We start from the raw sequence: 23,383 nt of genomic DNA, 5'->3' as shown, positions 1-23,383 counted from the left end.
GTTTACAAAGCTTCCCTGCTAAGGGGTAACAGACAGAAAAGCTGAAATGTTCTTCAAACCGTAACAGTGATTCTAAGAAACTGTATTGTTCCATTTTCTTTTTGATACACACCGAATGTAATTAACTTATAGGAGTGTGTATGTTTTGTTCCCTTTCTTCCTCTCTAATTGTTAGAAATATGAACTCAATGTGATATCTGAAAGTCAGGCATGGATCTCTCCAGCCCTTGTGTCTTTACCAGTAATTATGCCGCAATTGTTCATTATAGTGAGTAATGAAAATATGCTGTTCTCTCTATTTAAAGACAAAGTTTCCTGTAGGCATTCAACTAACAATTCTGTTAATATATCTCAGCTTTCTATAGCTGTATTCTATAGGAACAATTATTTTGAATATTTAAAATTTGGCATGAATGGAAGCAGCTGTAGATCTGAGTAAACAAACAAAGCTGACCTGAAGCATATGCTGCCATTATAGTAATTTTCATGAATGTAACTAGGCAAGGCCAAGTAATCTTTAGCTTGGCTGAAGAAGGGATTAGAATCTGAGATGAGTCCCAAAATCTTATATTAATTTGCCCACTGAGCACAGCGGTGAGAATGACTGTGGGGTTGTTGCCCCAAAATATATGCTCATCTCTATCTGCCTACCTTCAGAAATATTTCTGCATGCTTGGTTTTTTTCCCTTTTTTTTTTGTGGGTTTTTTTGTTTGTTGTTGTTGTTGTTGTTTTGGTTTGGGTTTTTTTGCCTCCAGGCAGCTTGCCCTTTCCTGGAGTATGGTTGATTGATAGAGCTCTTGCAGCAAAATTAAATAGTGGCCATTCAGGAGCCTGTTGCGAGCTAGTCATGTTTGTGCTTTAAATACCCACATGTATCAACAGGAGGTTATGTTGAATGAAGTTCAATCCAAAAATCATACAGAACCACAAACCTTTAAGTGTATTTGTGGAGAAAGATTAAATGCGTCCAGAAAGGTGTGTATTGGTTGAAGATGAAACCATTCATTTCAAATTCCTTATGGTATTTTTGAAGAAGTGTAGATTCATGCGTTCTGATCCAAACATTTACTTGCTTGACAGTTGTTTGTATAATCAAAAGCTTCACCAAAAATGAAACAAAATAACACTTCAAAAATCAAACTGTCTTTGAAAGTCCATAGTAACTGTGGTAGTTAGAGCAGTTGCTTGGATGGAACAGCCAGTTCTTCAAAAATTAGTCTTTAAAAATCTTTTTTTTTTTTTTCTTGCTAGTGTAAGAACTGAATGTATTTGCAACATTTTTGCATGTTTTAGAAGATTAGGGAGGAAGTGATTTAGCAATATGATGATTAATTTTTTTCTTTTGCTATTATATGCTTTTTCAGATTAGCTCATTCTGAGAGTTCATTCAGTGGTGGAACTTCACAGTCTGTGAATAACCCAGATTTGGTGGAGGATTTGTCACAGGTTCAACAGCTGCAAAATGAGTCCTCTAATACTGCTGAAAACACTGAGCAGAAGCCTGAGGAGGAGGTGAGATGAAATAATAGTGACTTCTCAATGAAGCAAAAGCATGGAGTTTTGTCATTATAGTTTGTCTTACCTACTCAGATTTTTTTGGATAGGCTCACAAATTTTCATCCATTTGCCATTTTCATCTTTTGATTCTCTCTAGTTTTCTCCTGTGTTGTACAACTGCACACAGATAGCCAAGGAAAGCTGGCAGTCATAATGTACAGAGAACACCATGCCTGTCTCTAGCTTAGCCAGCAGGGTCCACAGACTGGTACTGCATTCAGTCTTTTTCTGAAGACTCAATGGTCAGCTGCCACAGCTTACTTTATCTCATGTGAGTCAGGAAAGTGAGACCATTGTACTCTTCTGAGAGTAACTGGTGTCTTTGAGAGCATTATACTTACTACTTTAGATCATTCCTTGTGTACCATCCTGCACTGATTTTTTGGTAACTAAATCATGAAGGATCTGAAGTTTGACAAGAAAATGGTTTTGGTTTTTCTGATAGATGCATTTGATATTCCTCTTTGTAGTTTGTTTTCAGCTGTGAGGTCCTTGTCTAATTGAGGAAGTAGTAAAATCCCAGAAAGGAAACTAAAACTAACATGGTGATCTGGGTAGAGATTAGAAGTACTGAAATAGTTTTATGTACATAGTATAGGAAAATAGTCTTGTCCAGAGACTGCTATAGTAGTAGTATGAAGCCAAGAGGATGAATGGCAATTGTGTTATTCCTGTGAGCTCACAGTGTGCCACAGGCAAATCTTACAGTGGAGTTTGTTCATATCTCTATTGGATGTGATTTAGTGGGAAAGAAAGCCTATTGAGTAGATTAGAATAGAAAAGCCTATATATGGTCCTTTCACCTATATTTTGGGCACAAAATGCACAAAGGTGAAAGATTTGGAAGGGGTAAAATAGCTAGTTAACAATTGTTAACTAATACACAAAATCTTTCCAAACATGATTTTGAGGCAAATGACTGGAGGGGGGAGGGTATGTGAGGGTGAGAATAATTTTTTTTAAAAACCCAAACAAAAAAACAAGTAACAACAACAAAAAAAAATTGCAGTTGCATTAGCTAGGATGATAATTTCATGGGTTATCAAGCCTTACAGTTTTACAATCAGAAGTTGATGTAAATGTTATTTTATTGTCCATGTGGACCAGGAGAAACTGCAAACAACTTTTCACAATGAGACTTCTTTGGCTTTGCTTAGAGAAAAGTCATGATTGCTCTAAAGTAAGGTTTGAAACTTACATCCATGGAGAGGATGTATTGCAGCAACATACTCCCGATGAAAATGTTTGAGACATGAATATGTATTTCTTCCAGAGGTGGTAATTCTTTTCCTTCAATCTGAATTTTCTTCCATTTTCATTTTGCAGCAGCAAAGAACTAAACGAGGAGGCTGGGCCAAAGGGAGAAAGAGGAAGAAACCCCTTAGGGACACCAATGCCCCCAAATCCCCCCTCACAGGGTATGTACGATTCATGAATGAGCGTAGGGAGCAGCTTCGAGCGAAGAGGCCTGAAGTCCCTTTCCCAGAGATCACCAGGATGCTGGGCAATGAATGGAGTAAACTGCCTCCTGAGGAGAAACGGGTACCATTAAACTCCCTTTTCCTTGTTGGATTATGATCACTGTTAAATGGGAATATTGTTGTTTAGTGAGGAAGTTAACGCAGGCTTTTGATTAAAGTTGTGTTTAGGAATGTATTTCAAAATAAGGGGCACAGGTCCGCCAGAGTTCAAATAATGAACCCTGGTAGGGCTGTAGTGTCTCATTCAGGTGTGACTTGAGGAGAACCGTATCCTCTAGTGCAAGAATATATTCAGAACAGGGGGGATTGTTCTAGTGAGACATCCCATGGTTTATGTGATTCATGTGGATGTAACGCTGTACCTAACTTGCATACAGCTGAGACCTACTAGTTTCCAAGGCCAAAGCCATTGGAAGGATGGGGCAGGCATTTATTCACTGTGGCTGAGAAGAACTTGGCAGGATTTCAGAGCTGCTTGAAGGAGTTTGCAGTTCTGTTTATTTTACAAACTCACCAATGTATATAAACATCTGGTGTCTTAGAGTAAGACAAGCAGACCTGAAAGGACAGGTTACTGAAGGAGATGGTTAACACGAATAAACTTTTAGACAATGTTTTGAAGTATTGCTAGCCCTAGAAAGTAAGTTGAGATCTGTATGATGGACAGGACAGTGAGTGTTACGTATTCTAGTTTCTACACACGTTACCTTAGGAAAAGGTGGGGTTTTTCCCACCTTTCAGTCAGAATGGGATGTCTTCTAATTGGGACTTCTGTCGCCTTCTGCACTGTCTGATATGTGAATGAAGACTAAGGCAATGTTGGGTCTGGTTCTTTAACTCCTTCTGGAGTGGACTTCTTTATTGCTAATGGGTGTCTTACCATTCATACCTGATTGCTAATTGGAGATTACAGCAAAGCAGTAGTTAAATCACAGTGGAACTTTATGCTATCATACAAATTTATCAGGACATTTAAGCTTTTGAAATACTTAAAAGTTTTTATCACGGCTGGATGAAAAATGGGATGGTGCAAAAAACAAGAGTTCCTTTTGTTGCTTTTTACTAAGCTTGTAGAATACAAGTTATACAGAGATATTATAAAATGGTGTATAGGCATAGCATTTTAACCATAATGAAAAATGTGTGTCAAGGCAAAGCCGTTGATTTGGTAACACACCTGTAGTGAGAATGATGTTGCTGTCTGCTGGCAGAGGGGGGAAAGAGAATAAGACATTCTGCCCCTCTACCTCCTGTCCTTAACATATTCTTATCATGTCTGAGACAGATTTTTAACCTGAGGAAAAGGAGATTGAGTTCAGATCTCTATTCTATATGCTGTGTTTTAAATCCCCAGGGAATCTGTCCTTTTTGAGTAAAGCTGTGAGTCTCTAACCTATCACGGATCAGGGAAAGACTGCTAAGCACTTCCTTCCCTTCAGTTTCCACTGCCCTTTTTTATTAAGTCAGTGGAGGCCACTGCCAATTTGGAACCCACATCTAATACGACAGCCCAAAATTCTTGTTGAAGCTGAGTAAGCTTGATTTTGGTTAGCTAACAACTATGAAGTCATTCTCCAAGATCAAGCAGTGGAGTCATAGTATGCTACTGCAGTGCAGGTTACTGCCACATAATCCAGGGGAAAAGCATGTCTGACGTTCTGCTTTTGTGGCTGATCTCCAGTGATTAGCAAACTAGCTGTCTGATATAAAAGTTGAAGGGAAGGTCTCGCATTTCCCCTGTTCCAGCCCTGTAGTCTTGCTACTTGCCTTTGTATTTGGCGAGCATAAGGACAGGTCAGTTGAGCCGACAGGACTGACCAAACAGTGAGTCTCCCGCAGAAAAAGACTATTACTGTAATCATAAAGCAAACACCCTAATAATCAATCTTCTTGTTATTCCCCTGTATAGGGGAATATCTAATGAGATGTATAGATCTGCACTAGAAAACCTAGGACATCTACTTACAGGTAGTGCAGCAGAACTCATTCTTACTGATTCAAAACAATCCATACAAAACACAAGTTAAGGAGGAAAAACTTGTGTTGTTTGTAACTCAGTTACTACACTCTGAGCAGCACATTGCTGGAGATGGAAAAGAAGAATTAATGTCTTACGGAAGAATACAATGTCCAAAAGCAATGCAAACCCTGCATCACCACATTTGCACCCCACTCCAGAATGTTAACAATATCCTCAGCAGGGTCAAAACAATGTAGCAAATGCATGGAATTTATAACTGTTATGTGTATTGTTGTGATGACTTAATGAAAATAAAAGGCATACCAGGTGACTAAGGTTCTCTCTGTTTTAATACTTACTTTCATTGAATTTTAAGCTCATTGGGGGAAAAAATTGGGAAGGCAACTTTTTTCTTGAAAGCATCCCATTAGTAAGTGTTGTGACCACTCCTTAAATGGCTTTCAGTTCATCAGTTCTCCTAAAGAATTCTCTAGTTAAGCTCATTCCATTATGCAGATATGTGAAATATCTTCAGGCTAGGAAAAAAAAAAAAAAAAAAGATTTCTTTTAACCTAAATGCAGATAGCTTAAATTGATATAACCTAGGCTGTCTTATCTTTATGTTACTCTTTTCCAATAGCCATGATGTTTTGTTCACCTCTCAGATGGGCAAAGTGTGTGGTTGTAGAATGGTAGTGCTTTTTGTCATGGGGCGTGAAAACAAGAGTGTATTGGAACTTCACTGTTACAGATCTGAACCTTAAAGCATGTCTGTTAAGGCGTTCTTGTTTGACGGCATTTAATCTTGGCCACAGAAAGGCAATTCTTAAGTATTTGGTCTATAATGTGTAGGTAGTAATCAGTTGAGTTGAGTAGCTCAGTAGCAGGTGACTTGTAGGCCTAACAAAAAAGAGTTAACAGAATAGTGATTTGAATTTAAAAAAAAAAAAAAAGAGGGAGAAAATGGGACACCAGAATACAGTAATTTTATCCAGAAATCTTATGTCTTTTCATCTCACATACATTCTCATTGTTTCTTCATTCCTTTCCTGTTTGCATAGGTGAAATGGATCAGCACTTCATCTGACAAGTTGTTTTTCTTCCCTTCCTCCTGAAGGGGAGGAAACTCCCTGAAACTCTCGGACTTTTTTGTTTCAGCGATACCTTGATGAAGCAGATAGAGATAAGGAGCGTTATATGCGGGAGCTGGAGCAGTATCAGAAGACTGAAGCCTACAAAGTCTTTAGCAGGAAAGCACAGGACAGACAAAAAGGCAAATCACACAGACAAGGTATTGAATGGGACAAAAATATGTGCCTAGGTAGAATAATGGAAGAATCCCAGCTAGTCATATAGCCTCACACTCATTTAAAGCCTTTGATCTAAAGGCTTTTTAAAAAGTGAATGTGTTCTTTCTATGGCATTTGCATCAGCCAAGTGTTAAGTGATTAGATTTCTGTAAATTTAACTGTAGCTAGATTGTATTGGAGGATGTGTGCTAAAAGCATCAAAGTTAGACACAACTTCTATGTGATTTATTAGGGAAGCTGCACAAGTTTTCTGTCTTTAAGTGTTGTGTAACTGCTTTGGTTCTTGTTTTCTCAAATCTTGTGTATTTTGGGGGATTTCTTGTTTGTTTTTTCTTTTTCAGATGGAGCAAGACAGCCAGCCCATGATCATGAGGTAAACATCTTCATTCTACCCTTATGTCAGTGGACACATTTTTCAGATGATGCAAGCTTCTAGTGAAGTCAATAAAAAAATTAGTTTATGCCAGTTGAAGACCCTAATCAGAGGTTTAGAGTATGAATTCTTCCTCTTCCTATGCAGTTTTTGATCAAAAGTTAGAAACAACTGAGAACTCTTATGATCACATTAGTATGATGAAAACTAAATTTAGTAAATCTTGGGCAGGTACAAATGATCTAAGATAAAGTGGGAGTGTAGGGTACACTTAAAACAGTATAATTGAGCCTTTAAGTATCTGGTGTGTTAGAGGTTCAACTTGCAAAATTTTTACTTTGAAATTTTTCAAAGCAGAGAATTTTAATTATTCCTTGGTAAGTAAAAATTGAGGTAAAATGTACAAATAGCTTGGGACCTAGATAAACCTTCCAAGTTAGCACCTTTTAGGTTGCTGTTTTCAGGTACTGATTTTCTGCAGCAACATGAATGCTTGTGGCTTCTTGAGAAGATAATGGGTAAAGTAACCAAATCATTGGGAGATGTCTGGCTTAAACCTCCTCCTGCCTGCCCCCCCCCCCCACTTTTGCATATGTAAATATTGGACAAGAGTAATAATGCATGGAGGTAAGATGCCTGTGCTTTTGTTGATGAGACATATCACAAATCTTGTGCATCCTGGCTGACTATGCTATCTCTTCCCCTGAAGTGCTGAAACTCTCTCCAGTTGTATTACCTAGGGCCACAGAGCTTCTTTCATGGTTGCCAATAAATTGCAAACAAAAAGCAATGAAACATCTTGTTTATACACAGCCTCTTCACTTGTAAGCAATAGGCCTTTCTGAAAGATCTGTTTTTCTTTGTGAGGTTTTTTGCCTTGGGAAAGCAATCAAGTTGCTTTTTAATGTGTTCATTACAATAGTGACAAGGCTGTGCACTGCTGAGAGGCAACTACTGGTCTTGTCTACTTTTAAGGAAAATAAGTTTCACTTCCAGGAAAATACTTTAGTAGCATGTTTTCGATATGCCTTTTTATTAACTCTTAAAGGAAGTACTTGCAGTAAGATTAATCTTTAGAAGTACATGGTTTCCAGGATTTCTGGTTCTACAGTCACTGAATCGAAGTTTGTCTTTAATTGTACAAAGACAGATTACTGAAGGCTTCAAGTTCTAGGTTGGTTGTGATGTTTACATAACCTTTAAATTATACAGGTGGCAACCTACAAATTCAGAGTCTTACCTCTCATCCTTCTAACTGGAGCTGTCATTGCTGAAATCTCACATCATAAATGCAGTTAAAAAGGAGTCCTCCATACCCTGTGGGGCTTTTAAGCTTCATCAGATAGTTATTATATAGTTGAGCTAGCAACATGTTGGGCAGGCATCCTCTTCTGAAAGCATGCGCCTCTGCATAGCATTTTTCACCTTTATATTATAAAATTCCACATGCTTATCACCTGATGCTTTCACATCTTTTCTGCAAGGGAGTCAGGTATTACAATCCTGCATAGGCAAGGAACAAGCAGAAAAGATTTGGACTGCTTTTAGAAGTATATACTCAAGTTGTTACTGGAAGCAAGACTAAAGCTTTTTGTTGTCTTGCTGCTTTCTCTTATGCCACACTTAGGTTTTCATGATTTAGTTTCTGTGAATCAGTGTTGAACTGATTTTAAATATTGTATATAGAGATGACCTCAAAAAAATATTGCAGTGAACAATTCAAATACTAGTTGTAATGAAAAATAACAAAAAGATGAGGCTTGGAAGGTGAGACAAAACTTATAGTAGGCAGATATAGCCATGAAAAACATGGAGACACTGTCTTAATAAGCACATCTGTGGGCATGAAATAGAACGTTTTTCTTCCTCCAAATCCTAGTTTTATAAATATAACATATAGCAATACACACTAGAACTATTAATTGTAATCAGCAGTGATCAAACCATTGTTAATTGTTCTCCATTGTTCTGTTACTGCTTCTTTCCTCAAGTTTGATTTGGACTAGGTCTAGCTTCATGCAGTCAGTTACACAACATTTTACTGGCAAGATTTCAAAGATTTATACACACATGAGGGAGATTAGACATTGCCTGGTAGTATTTACAACCTTTGAAGATAGGGCAATGGCTGCTGTAGTGTGAGCACACAGGAAGAAAACCATCTACTCTGAGAATGTTTTGGTTTTTTTTTTTTTTTTATGAAGTAGTGTATTTATTATATCCGTTCCTTACATTGTCTGCACCTGACTGTACAAGGAAGGATGAGCTTAAACCCTGCAAAATCTCAGCTTTTTCTTTACAGTACTTCACCGTGTCTCTAAGAACTTCAGGTCTGATTTGTTCAGGAACTTCCAAAGATCAACCTCAGTTTTAATAACCAGATGAGAATTATTTGTTGACAGTCTGGAATCATCTCAATCTTATTTAAAGCAAATGATAGAAACAATGATTTTGGTTCTCTCTTGATTTGAGGGATGACAAAGTGATATGCAACCTGAACAGACTGGGGCTTTTCAATAGGAGGTAATCAAAACCTTATGATTTTAATCCTGAGTGAACCTTAGAGTGGCTTAAGTACTTCAGAGTTCTCAAGAGGATCTTTTACATGCTGGGTAATGTATTCTGTAATAGAAGAGCGCTGATGGCTTTCATTGTCACTCTTCTGTTTAGTAGAATTTCTTGGTTGCCTTTCAGAAGCTGAACAGTTTCATCTAATTGCTTTAGTATTTTGTTGGTTTTACTTGAAGAACCTGTATCCTAGGGCTGCAAATAGAATACCCTTTCCTCTTCACACTACCCTCTCCCCCACCATCTATTTTCTAAGAGCCAGCGATGATCCACATCAGTGCCTATTTGCACACAGGTAGCAATAGTAAGTGTGAATTAGAACATCTAAGATGGATGTCCTATAAGTGTTTTAACCAAGCTTCGTAACTGCCAGCATTTCTTAGTGCACATTAATGCTGAGATCCTAGATTTTGGGGGTGAGATTAATTCCTAGCCATCTAGGGAGTATTCAGACAAAATGAATGCATTATGCACACTTCTGTACATGACTTCTTATTTCTAAATAAATACCCTTCAGACTTTTTCCTTATAGTAGCAAGTATCAAAACTTCAGTGAAGAACACATGTGATCATGAACCCCTAGCGACACCGCACTGTGACTCACAGAGCTGGGAAGGTTTGTTCCCCCTCCCTCTAGTCCTGCCTGTTTCTAGTGCATTTTCGGTTGATTCAGGCCAAGTGATTTGAGTTCTCACTCAGCAGATACAGAACTTCCCAGCTGTAATTCTACCAGACAATAAAACTCAGCTTATCTTTTACTTTAAAAACTATCAATTGACAGTCTCCTCAGGTACAGATAGAGTATCTGAATTTCCATCTAGTCTTGTCTATCTTGGGTGACTGCCAAATGGCATTCAGCTCACCCCATCTAGCCCCTTTATATAGCAGACACCAATATTCTTGAGCTCAGGTGCCAGAATTCCCTTATCAGCTGTTAAACATTTATGTTTTCTGCTGGGCACCAAATCATTTTTGACACTACATAATTTTGGAGGATGAGTTTGTGGTATGTTATCAACTGTGGTGTTTGAGAGGTTTGAAAACCATTTGTTCTCCACAGGCGTTCTCTCGTGCTTAACTTTATTTCTATATAAAGTAACAGGTTGGTTGTAGTTACTGCAGTATATCAAACTGAATTTGCATTGGCTTTGTCAATAACAATGCAGGCTTTAAAGCAAGCATTAATTCCCATTGATTTTGACATGCAGAAATGGTGACTGGAGTATATTATGGTAGTTTTTTTTTTTCTTGAGTCAAATTAAGTTTTTTAGTTTTTTTGACTAAGTTACAGAGCATTTCCTGATTTAAAAGTTTTTTTTAAAGAAAGCGTATTATAGTCACAAATGATAAATTGGCATCAAATCTTCTGCACTTGAAATGCTTTCTTAGTTTTTAATAGCCTCAAGTTCCCATAGTTGAATTCACCAACTTTATCAGAAATTAGGTGAAGAGATCTGAAAGTTGACAGGGAAACCCTTGACTACAGGCTTTATCTTAAGATGACAAACTTCTCTTGTGTCTTAAAGTGAAAAAATTTTGCAGTGTTTGGTTTTGCAGTATGCAGGAGGCAACAGTCCAGTTCCTTGAAGTCCTCACATTAATGCATACCTGCCATAGCCATGGTGAACGACTGCCTTCTAACAGCAAAATATGCCTATAAGTATTCACCTTTATCCTTCCAAGATACTACATGTTCTCTAAGCAGGTGTTCTGCATAGACTCTTACAAATTGCGTTCATACACTTTGTTTTCAATAGTGGCAGCATCCATCTAAATGTTTCAAAAAAGATGTGGCTTGCTTGAAGCACTGTGCAGCTCCCATCTCTTTTGGAGCCAAAATGCATCTCTCTTCCAGTTTGGAACAGACATGTGGAATTGGTACACTGTGGAAAAGTTGCTTATTTTTTCTTTAGTTGTTGTTTTTCCTGTCTGTTTTCTTTTTTGTTTTGGTAGTGAAAGACAAAGAACCATGAAACTTACTGTGTGGTTTTGCTCACTTCATCTCCTCTTTGTCAATATACCTATATAGATTATTTCAGAACGTGTCAGTTGGTTGATGGTGGAATGCTTTCCAGTGGAAAATATAAATGAATTCAGGTAGTTTTAAAACTGAATGATTCTGATGTGTAATGTCATTAGGGTGAAAGGGTATATTTTAGTATGTTATGTGATATTTTTTGATAATTATATTTGGCCTTTATTAAACCTGTATCTTAAAAAGCTGAGACCTGTGCTTTGGCCTTTCTTGGTAGGAGCTGGAAGTGTCTTCAATCCTTCCAGCTCTTTATCTGCTTCATTTTTTTTTTTCCTCCCTTCTCTTTCTATTGATCAAAACAATTTCATGAATTCCGAAAACAAACACTAATTAGCTATGTATTACTCTTTCTTTTGTAGAAAGAAGCAGATACAAAGGAGAGATCTGTTTTTGATATTCCAATCTTCACAGAAGAGTTCCTGAATCATAGTAAAGGTAAGTTAAACTTTTGCAGGGCCCCCCTCTTTGCTTTTCCAAAGTTTTTTCCAGGGGCTGTCCAGCTGAAGAGTCCTTGCACTCTCCCATCTCAGCTCAAGTAATGACTTGGGTATAGTTGATCAGTGTTTCTGACACTGCCTTACCTCTGTACTAACACAATGGCTGCAACAGCAGTTTTTCCTGGTTTCGTTATCCAAAACTATCCTTTTAGGAGAATGTTCCTGATGTTTAAACTCCACTTGGTGTTATTCCAGCCAGTCCAAGCTGGATCTGCTGTTCTATAGGATTAAGAAATACCTGAGATACAGCACGATGATGATTCAGGCTAGTTAGCAGTATTTTATTTTATTTTCCCCTTGATATGTGGAAGATTCCACTGATACGTTTTCTGCTGCTCTATTTGGTTTTCGTAGCTGCGTGTCCCAAGAGTTTAGGATTTTTTCCCAGATTTCCTGGAGACTTTCTTAACTGAACAGGACTCAGATTCTTTTCCTGATGATCAATAGAAATGTATTTTTGTAACCGGTATCTCGTCTGTAGGCCCCTTAACCACTGCAGCTAAGCTATGTCGTACTAAGTGCATTTGAAATCAAGTCTTGCGGTCTTCCTTCCTAATCAGTTGCCCTATTCATTTCCATTCTGATGCTTTGAATGTCTTCTAATTTGTCTATCTCTAGAAATTAAGTCTATTTAAGTACTACTGTAGGCACTATTGGCACTCCATGATATGATGCTTTTTCATCTATAAACCAAAACTGCACCATTTGTGATCATCAGTTGAGCGCTCTAGAACATTCCGCTTCATTGCCTACCAATCATAGATACTTTTTTTTATAGTTTTTTGACTACATGGGAGTGGGTTGATATTCACAGCACGTGAAGCTGAGCTGCGGCAGCTGCGTAAGTCCAACATGGAGTTTGAGGAGAGGAATGCTGCTCTGCAGAAACATGTTGAGAGTATGCGTACTGCGGTGGAGAAATTGGAGGTGGATGTGATACAAGAGCGGAGCCGCAACACAGTGCTGCAACAGCATCTAGAGACCTTACGCCAAGCACTCACAACCAGCTTTGCTGGAGTCCCGCTACCAGGTAAGACCTTTTTTCCTTATGACTGACATGTTAAATTTAACTTCTAATGTTTATAAGATGTTGTGAATTTACAACAGGTGGCCTGCTGCTGTAGTTCTATGGTCTTGGCTGTTTCTGAGCTTTCGTTGTATTAGATAATGAAATCTTAAAATGCGTGCAGGGGAAGGTTTAGTGTCAGTGCTTTATTTCATCTTGGTGGGTTTTTTTTCTTAATGCTCTTGTTCTTCTTAATAAAATGAGACACATACTCAGTCCTTGCTCTCCTTCACTTGTTTTGTGAAAATGTTAGTAAATAGAAAAGGGAGGACCTGCAAGTTCCTTGATTAAAAGAAAGGCTGCATCTGTTTTGTCAGATGCCAGGGAATCCACTTAGATTCTATGAATGCTTAGCTGAAAGAGTTTTTTTATAATCAACTATGAGACTCAAATCAAAGAAAATAATGCTTCATTAGTCCTGATATCCTTGGAACTATTCACTTTGTGTAGTTAGGAGGACATAGTTTTACAGAATCTATCACAAGAGGTGGTGCATGGCAAAATCACCTCCTATACCAGTTTGCATGTTGGTACAATTTGCTCTTAGCATAGTCTTAACTTTTTGGAATTGCTGTGGTAATCTAAATATTCTGTGGCTCATTTTACTATGTTAACTATAGGTAGCGGGGAAACACCTACGATGGAAACTATTGATTCCTACATGAATAGGCTGCACAGTATTATTATGGCTAACCCACAAGAGAATGAGAACCTCATAGCCACAGTCCGAGATGTGGTAAACAGACTTGAACGCTAGTGACTGGGTAAGTGTTTGCTCTTAGGCTCCTTTTGTTTGGCGGCTACTTGGTACCTCTGGCACTTGTCCTGACTCTGATTCTTGTGCTGATCACCACATTGTACAATCAAAAAGTTTTTCTTCCTCAAAGCCACAGAAGCAGGTTGACTTAATGAAAGTCAAATGGGGTTGAAAATATCCAACAGCATTAAAGGGTTCTGCAGTTCCCCTTAGTTCCAAGGTATTTTGTATAAAGACATAAATAGCTGTTTGTCCTATTATTCATTGTATTTGTGTAAGGTGTATAAGAATACTGTCAGAATGGTGTAAAAAAGAAAAATTATTTTAAGTTTTAGTAACAGGGTAACTAATATAGAAGAAAGTTCCTTTCTTGAGTGAAGTAAACCTGAAAAATTCTGCATTAATTGTGGAATGTGATGGTCACAGAGAAATTTTTTTTTGTCTCAAGAGGTTACAGGTGAGCTCCACTCCATTGTAAACTGAAAGTACCCTACCACTACCTGCTCTGTAGCACCTGTAGTCAAGCTCTTCTGGTTATGAAGGTTTACATGTAAATGAAGCACTGATGTGTAGTTCAGGCTATATGTAGCATTTGCCAAGACTCGCGTGATCATGTGGTTTATTCATAGATTATTACTTGAGCTCATGATTCTGTATTTTTGCTTCTGTTTAACAGCTTAGAAAACTATAGGGAACTGAGTAGAAAAGCAAATCAAAAATCAACAAAGAAATACCAGTCTTTCTGCATTACTGTACTTCTTTGCATTTCCCGCACCACTTCCCTACTTCCCCCATGACACACAGCACCAGACAGCCATTAGGAGTTTGCCTACTTCTATTTTAACTATGTACATACCTGCATTCTTTAAGCATTTATTATGTGGCGATCTACTGTACATGTCTTGAATAGTGTTTAGAAATGCAAATAAAGCTGCGTTGTGCTATCTGCAAATATGAAGACAGGGCTTTTTATCCTTTCTGATTCTGACCTTTTGTGATACTGTGTAGAACAGTTAATTACACTTCCCCATTATAGTGTGGTTTAAGCTAAAAGATCATTGTCCTTCCAGAGGGTAGCCAGATGGAACGGACTATAGTTCTAAGAGATGACTGAGCTCCCAGCAGAATAAAGAAGTGCCTTTACTGCTGCTATTTATGAAAGGAACAGCTTGTCGATCCAGGTCTGGGATTTTTCAGTAGCTCATCAACCTCCTCATTTTCGTATACTGCTTTCAATTAGCACTCAAGCTCAGAAGGAGAATCGGGGGATGGGGAGGTTTTACAGAATGTGTAAGAGGGAAAGCAGTTTCTCATCAATCAGTTATTAGAAGGGCATGCCAGGCTCTGAAATAGATGTTTGTCCTTTAAGCACCTTGCCAGAAAAATCGTTATCTCAAGGCTACTAGAATCTAGACTTTGGTTTTCATGTCAGGCAGATTCATATTTCCTAAACGATGGACAATTTCTGTGTTCCTAAAAATGCAAATATCTTTTTCTTAGATAAACTGGATTCAGCTGTAGTTGGTTTGAAACTAAAAAAAATTCTTGCTTTAGAATTCTTCCTTCCACTTTACAGTTGAAAAATAGGACTCCATTCATTTCTTCCCCCTCCCACCAATACCTTCCCTCTTTTCAGCACCAAGACAGTGTGAGGCAATTAAAACTGTGATTAATAATCACCTAGTTTTCTTATATAAAGACATACATTTAAGTGGCTATCATAATCAAGAAATTCGTAGAGCTATTAATTACACTAAGGCAATGATTATATTTTGTGACAAAATCATAGAAGGGAGAAGGTTGGCCTTTATTGGATGCAAACCTAGAAAAAAGTAGAGCTTCCCTAGAAAAGAGGGAAGCTTTGGATAGAGAGATTCAGCTGGCATCCGATAAACTGTATCAGCAAACTGTCATCATCATTGTCCCTTTATTAACATGCATATGAAGTATATTCTCCTAAATGTAATCTCTATCAACCAAATACTCTGTTTGAGGTTGAGACACATTACAAATCAATTTCATAGAAAAATCTATTTATTATGATACTCTTGAAAACCACTGTGCTTCACAGAACTGAAGAGGTTTTTGGTGGCTTAGTACATTGTATTTAGTGACTACTTGACTATACTAGTGAATGTTTTTGTTTTTCTGTACTGCATGGTAAAGAGGACTTCTTTGTGCAAACAGTATATGGGGTAGAAGAGGAAGTTTTTCTTTATTTAGCACTGTTCTTTGGATGGAAACAAGAATCCAGTTACAGTTCTGTCTCTATAGGCTTCTTTGTGATACTTCTTAATATTTTGTTTTTAGATAAAGCATGCAAAAAAGTAATGTCACAGTGCCTATTTAGTCCTGGCAGACTGTAGTCTTCTAACACTTATTTTTCTGTTTTGTCTGCAGGTCTCGTGACCCAGGGATGCTTTACAAAATTTTTTTGGCCAGTGTGGAATAAGAAGCCATGAGGGAAAGACTAGGGGTGGGAGGCAGAATTGCAGGTTTGTCCTGGTCCCTGCCTTTGTGGTTTGTCAGTGAGACAAACAGATCAATGCATTGAAAGGTCTTAAGAAGCCACGGACACCACCCACTAAACATTTGGAACTGTCCTCTGTGTAAACATTTAAGAGCATGCAACTTTTGTGCAATCTTCAGTTTCTTATTAATTTTGCTGGGTGTGAGGGTGCATATGTTCTGTGGACTGGCTGACTATGGAGATGAAATCTCACAATTCGTGAAATGAAGTCAGCCTATGTGCTGTAGTAATAACTTTAATGTGTTATATTGCCTAATGTCTTCTAGTGTCTTTTTATTTTGTTTTCATGTTTATCTTGTGGGATTACTTTCCTCGACTTTAGTTTTCTTCGTTTGATCTTGTTATCTGATACTTGCAGTACTAGATAGCAACGCTTGTGTTCTCTGCTATAACAGGCAGTCTTCCTTGGTGCACTGTCTTGTCCTACCCTGCCTGCTATGTTTATATAAGCTTTTCTTAAGCATAATCCTGGGGTTTTTGTTTTTTGTGTTAGCCTGCAACTTCTACAATGTGAGTTTGCTCCCTGCTAGGGACTGACTGTGGTTGATGCTTTGTGACTTGATTCTACTAAGAGACAGACTTCCTCTCTCCCCTCTCTCTTCAAGCACCTCTCTTGCACATAGCATCCTGCGCTTCTGTGAAAGTCTCCTGTTATCTCTTGAAAATGTTTGGTGGAGCATTTTACTACCGCAAAGGTCAGTGGTAATCAAGATGGAAAGTGAAACGTTGGTTCTTCTCAGCAGGGAGAATAGGAATCTCCATTTTAGACTAAAACCACAAAGCTTGCCTTCCTCTGATATGTTGCTCATTCTAATTTAACGTTACTGCCTCGTTTTTGAGAGAATGATCTCATGGTGAGAGCGGTATCCTATAAAAGGAGAAATGGGCAGGGGGATTGCAATGTTTTTCTGCCCTTCTAAATCACAATGCTGGGAAGCAATATGCCTGGAAACAGCACATGTATTTTTGCATGAATTATTAGAGCAGAGAAGGTTATTAGCAGCTAGGTCCACAGAGCAGCCTGCAGAATTCTACATTACAGCCCACAGCCCATAAGTGCTTTCACCTTTTGTACAGTTAAAGTACAGCCTGTGGAGCCTATAGCATTCAGCATATTATGTTTGAATATGACCTAAATGGCCTTTCACTTACATCAAGTAGAACTCTGCATGCTAGAGTCTGTAATCTTGCTGAGCTATGCTGCATCTCCTGTCAAAGATGAAGGCACCTACTGTCTTGCACTAACTTATGCAAATCGTTTGCTGCCCTTTGGTTCCTGTCAAATTGTTAATTCAGACATTGGTTGAGCACTTGTTGGACATCTCTGGGCTTTATGGTAATCATTGAAATGCTCTTTCTTCCACGTGACAATCTCCTTGCTCCTTCTTGAGAAATCTTTAAGATTTCCCTGTTAAGAATTGGAGAGTGCTTTCATTACTGGAGTGCATTGCAGTCAGCATCGCTTTAGTGTATCTGTAATGCAAGTATTTGAAGATTAAAAAGCAGTTTCTTCTTCCCATGCTGTACACATGGACTTCATGCTTGCCTGAAGCCATCTCCAGGTCAACACCTTGTATGTCGGGTCTCTGCTTACTCATGGGCTTATTGCTGTAGCGAAGCCGCAAGGATTTCCATGTACATTTAAGTCTTCCTTCAGGGAGGAAACTCCTTTCTCTTGTCTTCAGTCTCCTTTTCAGACTTCACAAAAACGAACCTCAATTTGCTGCATTGACCTCAATTTTCCTTAGCACGGATGATACCAACTGATGTTGGCATGAACTTCTTTTAGTGAATGCTATAACAAATATTGTGCGGGGAGAAAATCCTACAGGTTAATAATGTATCCAGAAGAAGCACCGATACCTTCATCTCTTGTGTGTATCTTGTTTTTTAGAATTGCTGTTATCTGACTTTTATTGAAGTGGCCAAAATGCACTGCATAGCCAAAAGTTGATTGACAAAATTCTAAAGTTCAGTCTGTGGCATCTTACCTGATACCTGGAGTTGTATACCATAAAGACTCCAGAAATTGCTATGTAATACGATAGTAGGATGCAATTCCAGGCTGCGACATACACATACCATAAATAAGGTATGGGTGACTGTAGGCTGCCCCTGCTTACATAAATTCAATGCAGCTATCAGCTCGTGGCATACTGCTAATACATCATTCTGTTGAGTAGCATGCAAGTGTTATGGGTTAGGAAATTTAAGGTGATATTATTAGCTGGGGGCTGACAAATCTCTTGCTTTTTCCCACAAGGAAGGAGGGGAGGTGGTATACTCATAGCATCTGGGGGAAGACTAAGTTCTTGCTCACCAATGATGTGACAGATGATGTTTTGTCTCATTAAGAAGCTGCTTATTTACATCGATTTACCCTATAAAAATGGATTTCATCTTTCCAGTGTTTTCTGAATGTCACTTCAGTTTACATTTTTCAATGTTGGCTGATAAAAAAAACAGTAAAAAATGAAGTGCATGTCAAGGAGAAGAGCAGGATAAAATGCTTTTGTCACTTAGAGAAATGTTAAGAGAAATACATGAAAACAGAATCCATTTGCTGGATTAATGTGTTTGGAATTGTTGAGATGCCAAGTTTTCTGTACAATGTTTTTGTAATTAAACTTTGGACTTCCTTTGTTTCTAAGAAGTTGATGTGCTTGTTTGACACTTGCTTCATTAAAATTGTTCAACATTGAATCCGTTCTGATTCAATTTTAACTGCATTTTCATGAAAGAACTATTACTAGCACTGCTCTTATCTGAGAGATTTTGGCAACTTCATGTTAACCTTTGAAAGGAAATAATGTACCTCTTCCCCCTCCCCATCCTCAGTGTATCTCCCTCTGAAAAAGCTAAAGGAAGTAATTATTATTTACAGTGATGAAGACTTCAGAGATCTTTGGTTATAGCTAATTGTTATCAGTGCTCTTCCTGTCATCTTTGTTCCTCAACTTGAGTAACTTTTAAAATGTCATGGGTGTCTCTCCCTCAGCCCTTTTTTTGACATCCTTGTCTTCCGTTGTCTTCCCTAATTTTCCACTGCCATATTTATTTTCTCTTCCTATAAGAACCTTCTGTATCATAGCTATTGCCCCCCTCTTGTTTTTTTTTTTTTCCCCCTACTACATTTTTATCATATATCTTCCCTTCTGCTTGCTGAGTATGGAGCCAAACTGTAGCCTCATGAAATGTGCTTTGGGTGTAGATCTTCTGTGGAGGAGTTTTGGATGACTTCAGCCTGCACTGGTGCTCTTTTAGAGGTCACAGTGCTGTAAGCAACCATGTCTTTGTGTTGTTTTTGTGGTCATGTCTCATTTTGATTGCCAAATTAATGCCTGGTCTTTCTGTATACCAACAGGCTTGGTTCAGATACTATCTGCTGTCTGGGGTAGACTGCACATTTAGATTTACAGTGCTTTGGAGATTTTGTCAAATGTGAATTAGGAAATGATAAAGATACAAAAAATAGAAGAAATATAGGGAAATCTCCTATAGGAGAATAGCTGCGATGTGACAATGGCTAGTCCAGAGTTGGAGAAGGTAACAGCAAAACAGATGTACGCCTGGAGGGAAAAAATAAGAGCAAAGCAGCAATAAGTTCATTATAAGACAAAGATCTAGTTCTTTTCTAACCTGTGGTGCTGTATGTGGCATCAGGAGCAGTTGGTGGTCAACCATGCTCAATTTAAAATAATGTAGTGTAGTGTAATATTTCTGCTGTTTTTTCCTGTTTGTTACCCCGTTTACTTTGCTGCTGGTCAATTGGACTGATGATTAATAATAATTTAAGGGAAGTTAGGGGGTTTTGAGGGCTTTGGGCTTTTTTAAGAGGGAGAGATTGCTTCCTCTTTCCTAAGGCAGATTCCTGTTGGTAATGTATTTGGAATCTGAAATTAGGTCATCTTTTAATCTTTTGGTTCAGTTGTATCCTTAAGAGTCAGGAGTACACTCAGGCTTGTCCTTCTACCATAGAATTTTTCGGCTTGTGAACCATGAGTAGTTTTGCTGCGCCTTTCTTCCTCATTGCTCATAGTATTGAGGGTTTTTTTAAATGTTTTTAACTTCAACTTTTTGGAATATATTCATGATTTGCCAGCTTAATTGCAAAATCTCTGGATTTTGTATGTATTGTACCATTTTGGTATGTGGTAAAGTATCCACATCCATTATGTAATACAAGGAATAACATTTATATAAACTGATTCATGGGTTATATTAATAAACCTGTAATTGTTATGCTGTGGGTTCTTGGTTTTTATCATTTAATGTGTAGACACTGATGGTTTGTGTATCTGAAGATACAGAAATTGGAGTTCGTGAAGGTTTGAAGCTTAAGTCCATATTATTACTGGCATATGGAGACCTGTGCAATGCAAGTTTTTGAATATTTGTACTAAAGTAATGACAAGCAAATGCAGCTAGAATATTTCTAAGTACAATTTTAGAGGGCAGCAAGAGGGAAAGGTGGCTGTACAAATCATACTAGACATGAAAATACACGGCTTCCTATTCTGAAGTTTTCTAACTCAGAGGAAAACTTAGAGAAGAGAGGTGTGGTGCTGATGGCAGATACCACTGAACTATGGCTACTGTGTGATCTCTATTACAAAGTTGTGTTGGGAGGGAGATGGGACAAATGATTTGACTTAAGTTTCACCCCAGTACGAGGACAAATGCAACACAGGTTTATAGTGTTTGTGTGTATTTGTAGCCACAACACAGTGTTCTGACAGCTCTGTAGCTTTGCAAATGTTTGTTTTAAACTATCCAGATTTTATTTGCACTAATAAGGGAAACTTCGTACTGAAATGCCATCAGTTCTGTTAGTTCGTGAAGTGCTGAAGTAATACTTGAAAAGATACGTGAAGAGATAGAGAAGTAGAGAAACAATGCAGAAGGGATTGCTTGTTTAGTTGAGGGGAGAATTGGGTCATGTGAAAATAGTTAAACTAGGGTTTTAGGTCCTGATCCTGAAGTGCTTAAGCATGAGGTCAACTTTATACTTGTGAATGGTTCCACGGAGTTGACTAGACTTACACTCATAAAAATTGATTCCACAAATTACTTGCCACATTGGTGCTATAGATCAGAAACAGGAAGAAAAAATAATGAAGCACATTTTAAAACAAAAATCATGAGGAAGCATGTATTCTTCAAAAAATATCTGGAACTACTTATTTAATGAGAATACATTTAAGAAAGTACTGAAAACAGTGTAACCAGTTAACCTATTAATGGGATTTGAAGCCACTGCATGTTGCTAACCAGGTATGTTGTTCTATTTAGAATGCTCCTTTTCCTTTGTGTCCTTTATGCTGTGTCTTTATACCCAGGTTTGTGTCATCAGAAATTAAGCACCATCCTCCTTTATAAGTATATGTAAATAATTCACTGGTATTGGAAACTGTTCTATGTAGCCAAACAAACATGCCCTAGTTTGCATGTTTTAGCGGAAGAGAACATGTTCTCTTTTAATATGATAAATAGTATGGTGGGATTCTGAAGGGGCCTGCTGGGGCTTCCAGCAGTTCATAATAGTAACATGGGACAAATTATTTTTGCAATACTAAAAGGAAAGTTGTTTTATGTTAGAGATTGTGGAAATACAGGGTTCTCCAAGAAAGTGTAGGTATCAGTATATTTTGCCAATTTGTTAGGCAGGTTGCTGTGGCATGTGGAAACGAAAATTTTGATTGAAGAGTTGAGAAGCTCTCTGGTTTTAATAAACGGGAAACCTTGATTCTCCGGTTGATAACTGGAAAAGATTCCAGCTGGTTACAAGTACTACTGTTTATAAAATATAAGCTTTAGGAAAAGTAAGTAAAGGGAATTATGAAGAACATAAGCAGGATACTCTTCCAGACTTACTAACATGCATATGCTTAATTTAAATATTGTAAGCATAAATATTTAAGCAATCTGTTAAAATTCATTCCTTATGTGCATATCTGCTCAGGCCTGGCAGGGTTCTGGTGTTGATTTACTCTGGCCCCATAGCTGTCCCTGTGCTTGTGCTAGTACAGTGTGGTTGAAAAATTTGGTCTTGTTGATATTAAATCATAATGGTGTGTATATTATTGAATTGATGCAAGTTATTTTAAGATACAAGAGCATTCTAAGATCCTCTGCTTTCTCTTTCCCTGTTGATTAAATGGTTCATCTCCTAAAGTTGTTAAATACTACTGTTTACATGTTTGTAGCTTTGGTCACTCATGTGAAAGGCATTCTCACTTTTCTCTAGAAGTATGTCTGTGCATTGAAGTCCATCTGATCTTTTTGTTTATGAATTTGGATTCTAAATACTTACATATAAAGAGTTCTGCCTGTCCAAATCCTTGGCTGCTAGATATCCGTCTGGCTTCCTTTAATTGAGTAGAAGAATGATACATCAACTGCATACTTGGCTATCTGGGAATCAGAAAGAGGTCTAGTTTTCTTTCTGGTGTAATAGTACCATGGGATTTCTCTCTCTATCTCATATTGGCAGTTTTAGTTTTATTAAATCTGTTCTAGTCTTACTCAAGAGAGAATTCCCTCATCTAATTTATTTGAAATAATATTGCTTAAGCCCAGGACACTTGCAGAGAGATCCCAAGCTAAAATTTTATGCCTAGAAACATACTGTTTCAACCCCTCACCCTTCAAAATGGATGTTAACAACTGTATTAGTATTCTAATTCTTCTCAGAGGAAGTTTCTTTTCCTCTATGACACTTCAAATCCTGCCCAAGTTGTTTTCGTTTCTTTAATGTTGGAGGAAGAGAAGTAAACTGTTTGGACTGGGGAAAGAGATGCAGGAAGTATATCAGAAGTGCAAGCCAGCAGGATGGCTGAGTCCAGGAGAGTGAAAAGCCTCTGGAAGATTGATCTAATGCCTTTCCCAGAAAGGTCTGTGGCTTTTTTAGCATGAATATTGTATATGCTCTGAAACAGCAGTACATGTGCTGTTTTCCTTGTATGTAAGTATGAATTATGGAGGGTGTCCTCAAAAGATTTCAATTCTTTTAAAACGCTTCTACAGAAGTAGAGGGTCTGCTCCTTTAGAAGAAATGTAGCTGTATACTGTCATATGCTATGGACTTGATATGCAGGAGGGAAGGGTGTCACTTTTCTGTTTACTAGCATTAATGATGAGTGGCCCTGGCATATGTAAATGCACAGAGTCAAATTCTGTTTACAACCCATTTTTTTCCAAAAAGGGTGAGTAAGAATTACCTTCTACCCTCACCCCATTAAAAATCCG

General features: G+C 37.9%; 1 protein-coding gene across 4 annotated transcripts in view; it reads left to right on the top strand.

Annotated features, from left to right (window-relative positions):
- Positions 1-19,615, top strand: part of HMG20A (high mobility group 20A) — a 46,218-nt gene extending 26,603 nt beyond the window's left edge. For 2 of the 4 annotated variants that reach the window (XM_010571647.1, XM_010571648.1), the window contains 8 exons: positions 1,366-1,513; positions 2,885-3,100; positions 6,158-6,290; positions 6,651-6,682; positions 11,645-11,720; positions 12,597-12,812; positions 13,469-13,612; positions 16,006-19,615. In XM_010571647.1, coding sequence (XP_010569949.1) covers positions 1,366-1,513; positions 2,885-3,100; positions 6,158-6,290; positions 6,651-6,682; positions 11,645-11,720; positions 12,597-12,812; positions 13,469-13,605 — 958 coding nt within the window. In that variant the 3' untranslated portion in view covers positions 13,606-13,612; positions 16,006-19,615. The remainder of the gene's footprint in view (positions 1-1,365; positions 1,514-2,884; positions 3,101-6,157; positions 6,291-6,650; positions 6,683-11,644; positions 11,721-12,596; positions 12,813-13,468; positions 13,613-16,005) is intronic. The other 2 variants (XM_010571646.1, XM_010571645.1) reach the window with 1 other exon arrangement.
- The last annotated feature ends 3,768 nt before the right edge of the window (positions 19,616-23,383 follow it).

This window comes from Haliaeetus leucocephalus, unplaced genomic scaffold (genome assembly GCF_000737465.1).
Source record: "Haliaeetus leucocephalus isolate CR32 unplaced genomic scaffold, Haliaeetus_leucocephalus-4.0 Scaffold339, whole genome shotgun sequence".
In the NCBI taxonomy this organism is placed as follows: domain Eukaryota; kingdom Metazoa; phylum Chordata; class Aves; order Accipitriformes; family Accipitridae; genus Haliaeetus; species Haliaeetus leucocephalus.
The sequence above is the reverse complement of the archived record's forward strand: the minus strand, read 5'-3'. Positions and strand labels throughout refer to the sequence as shown.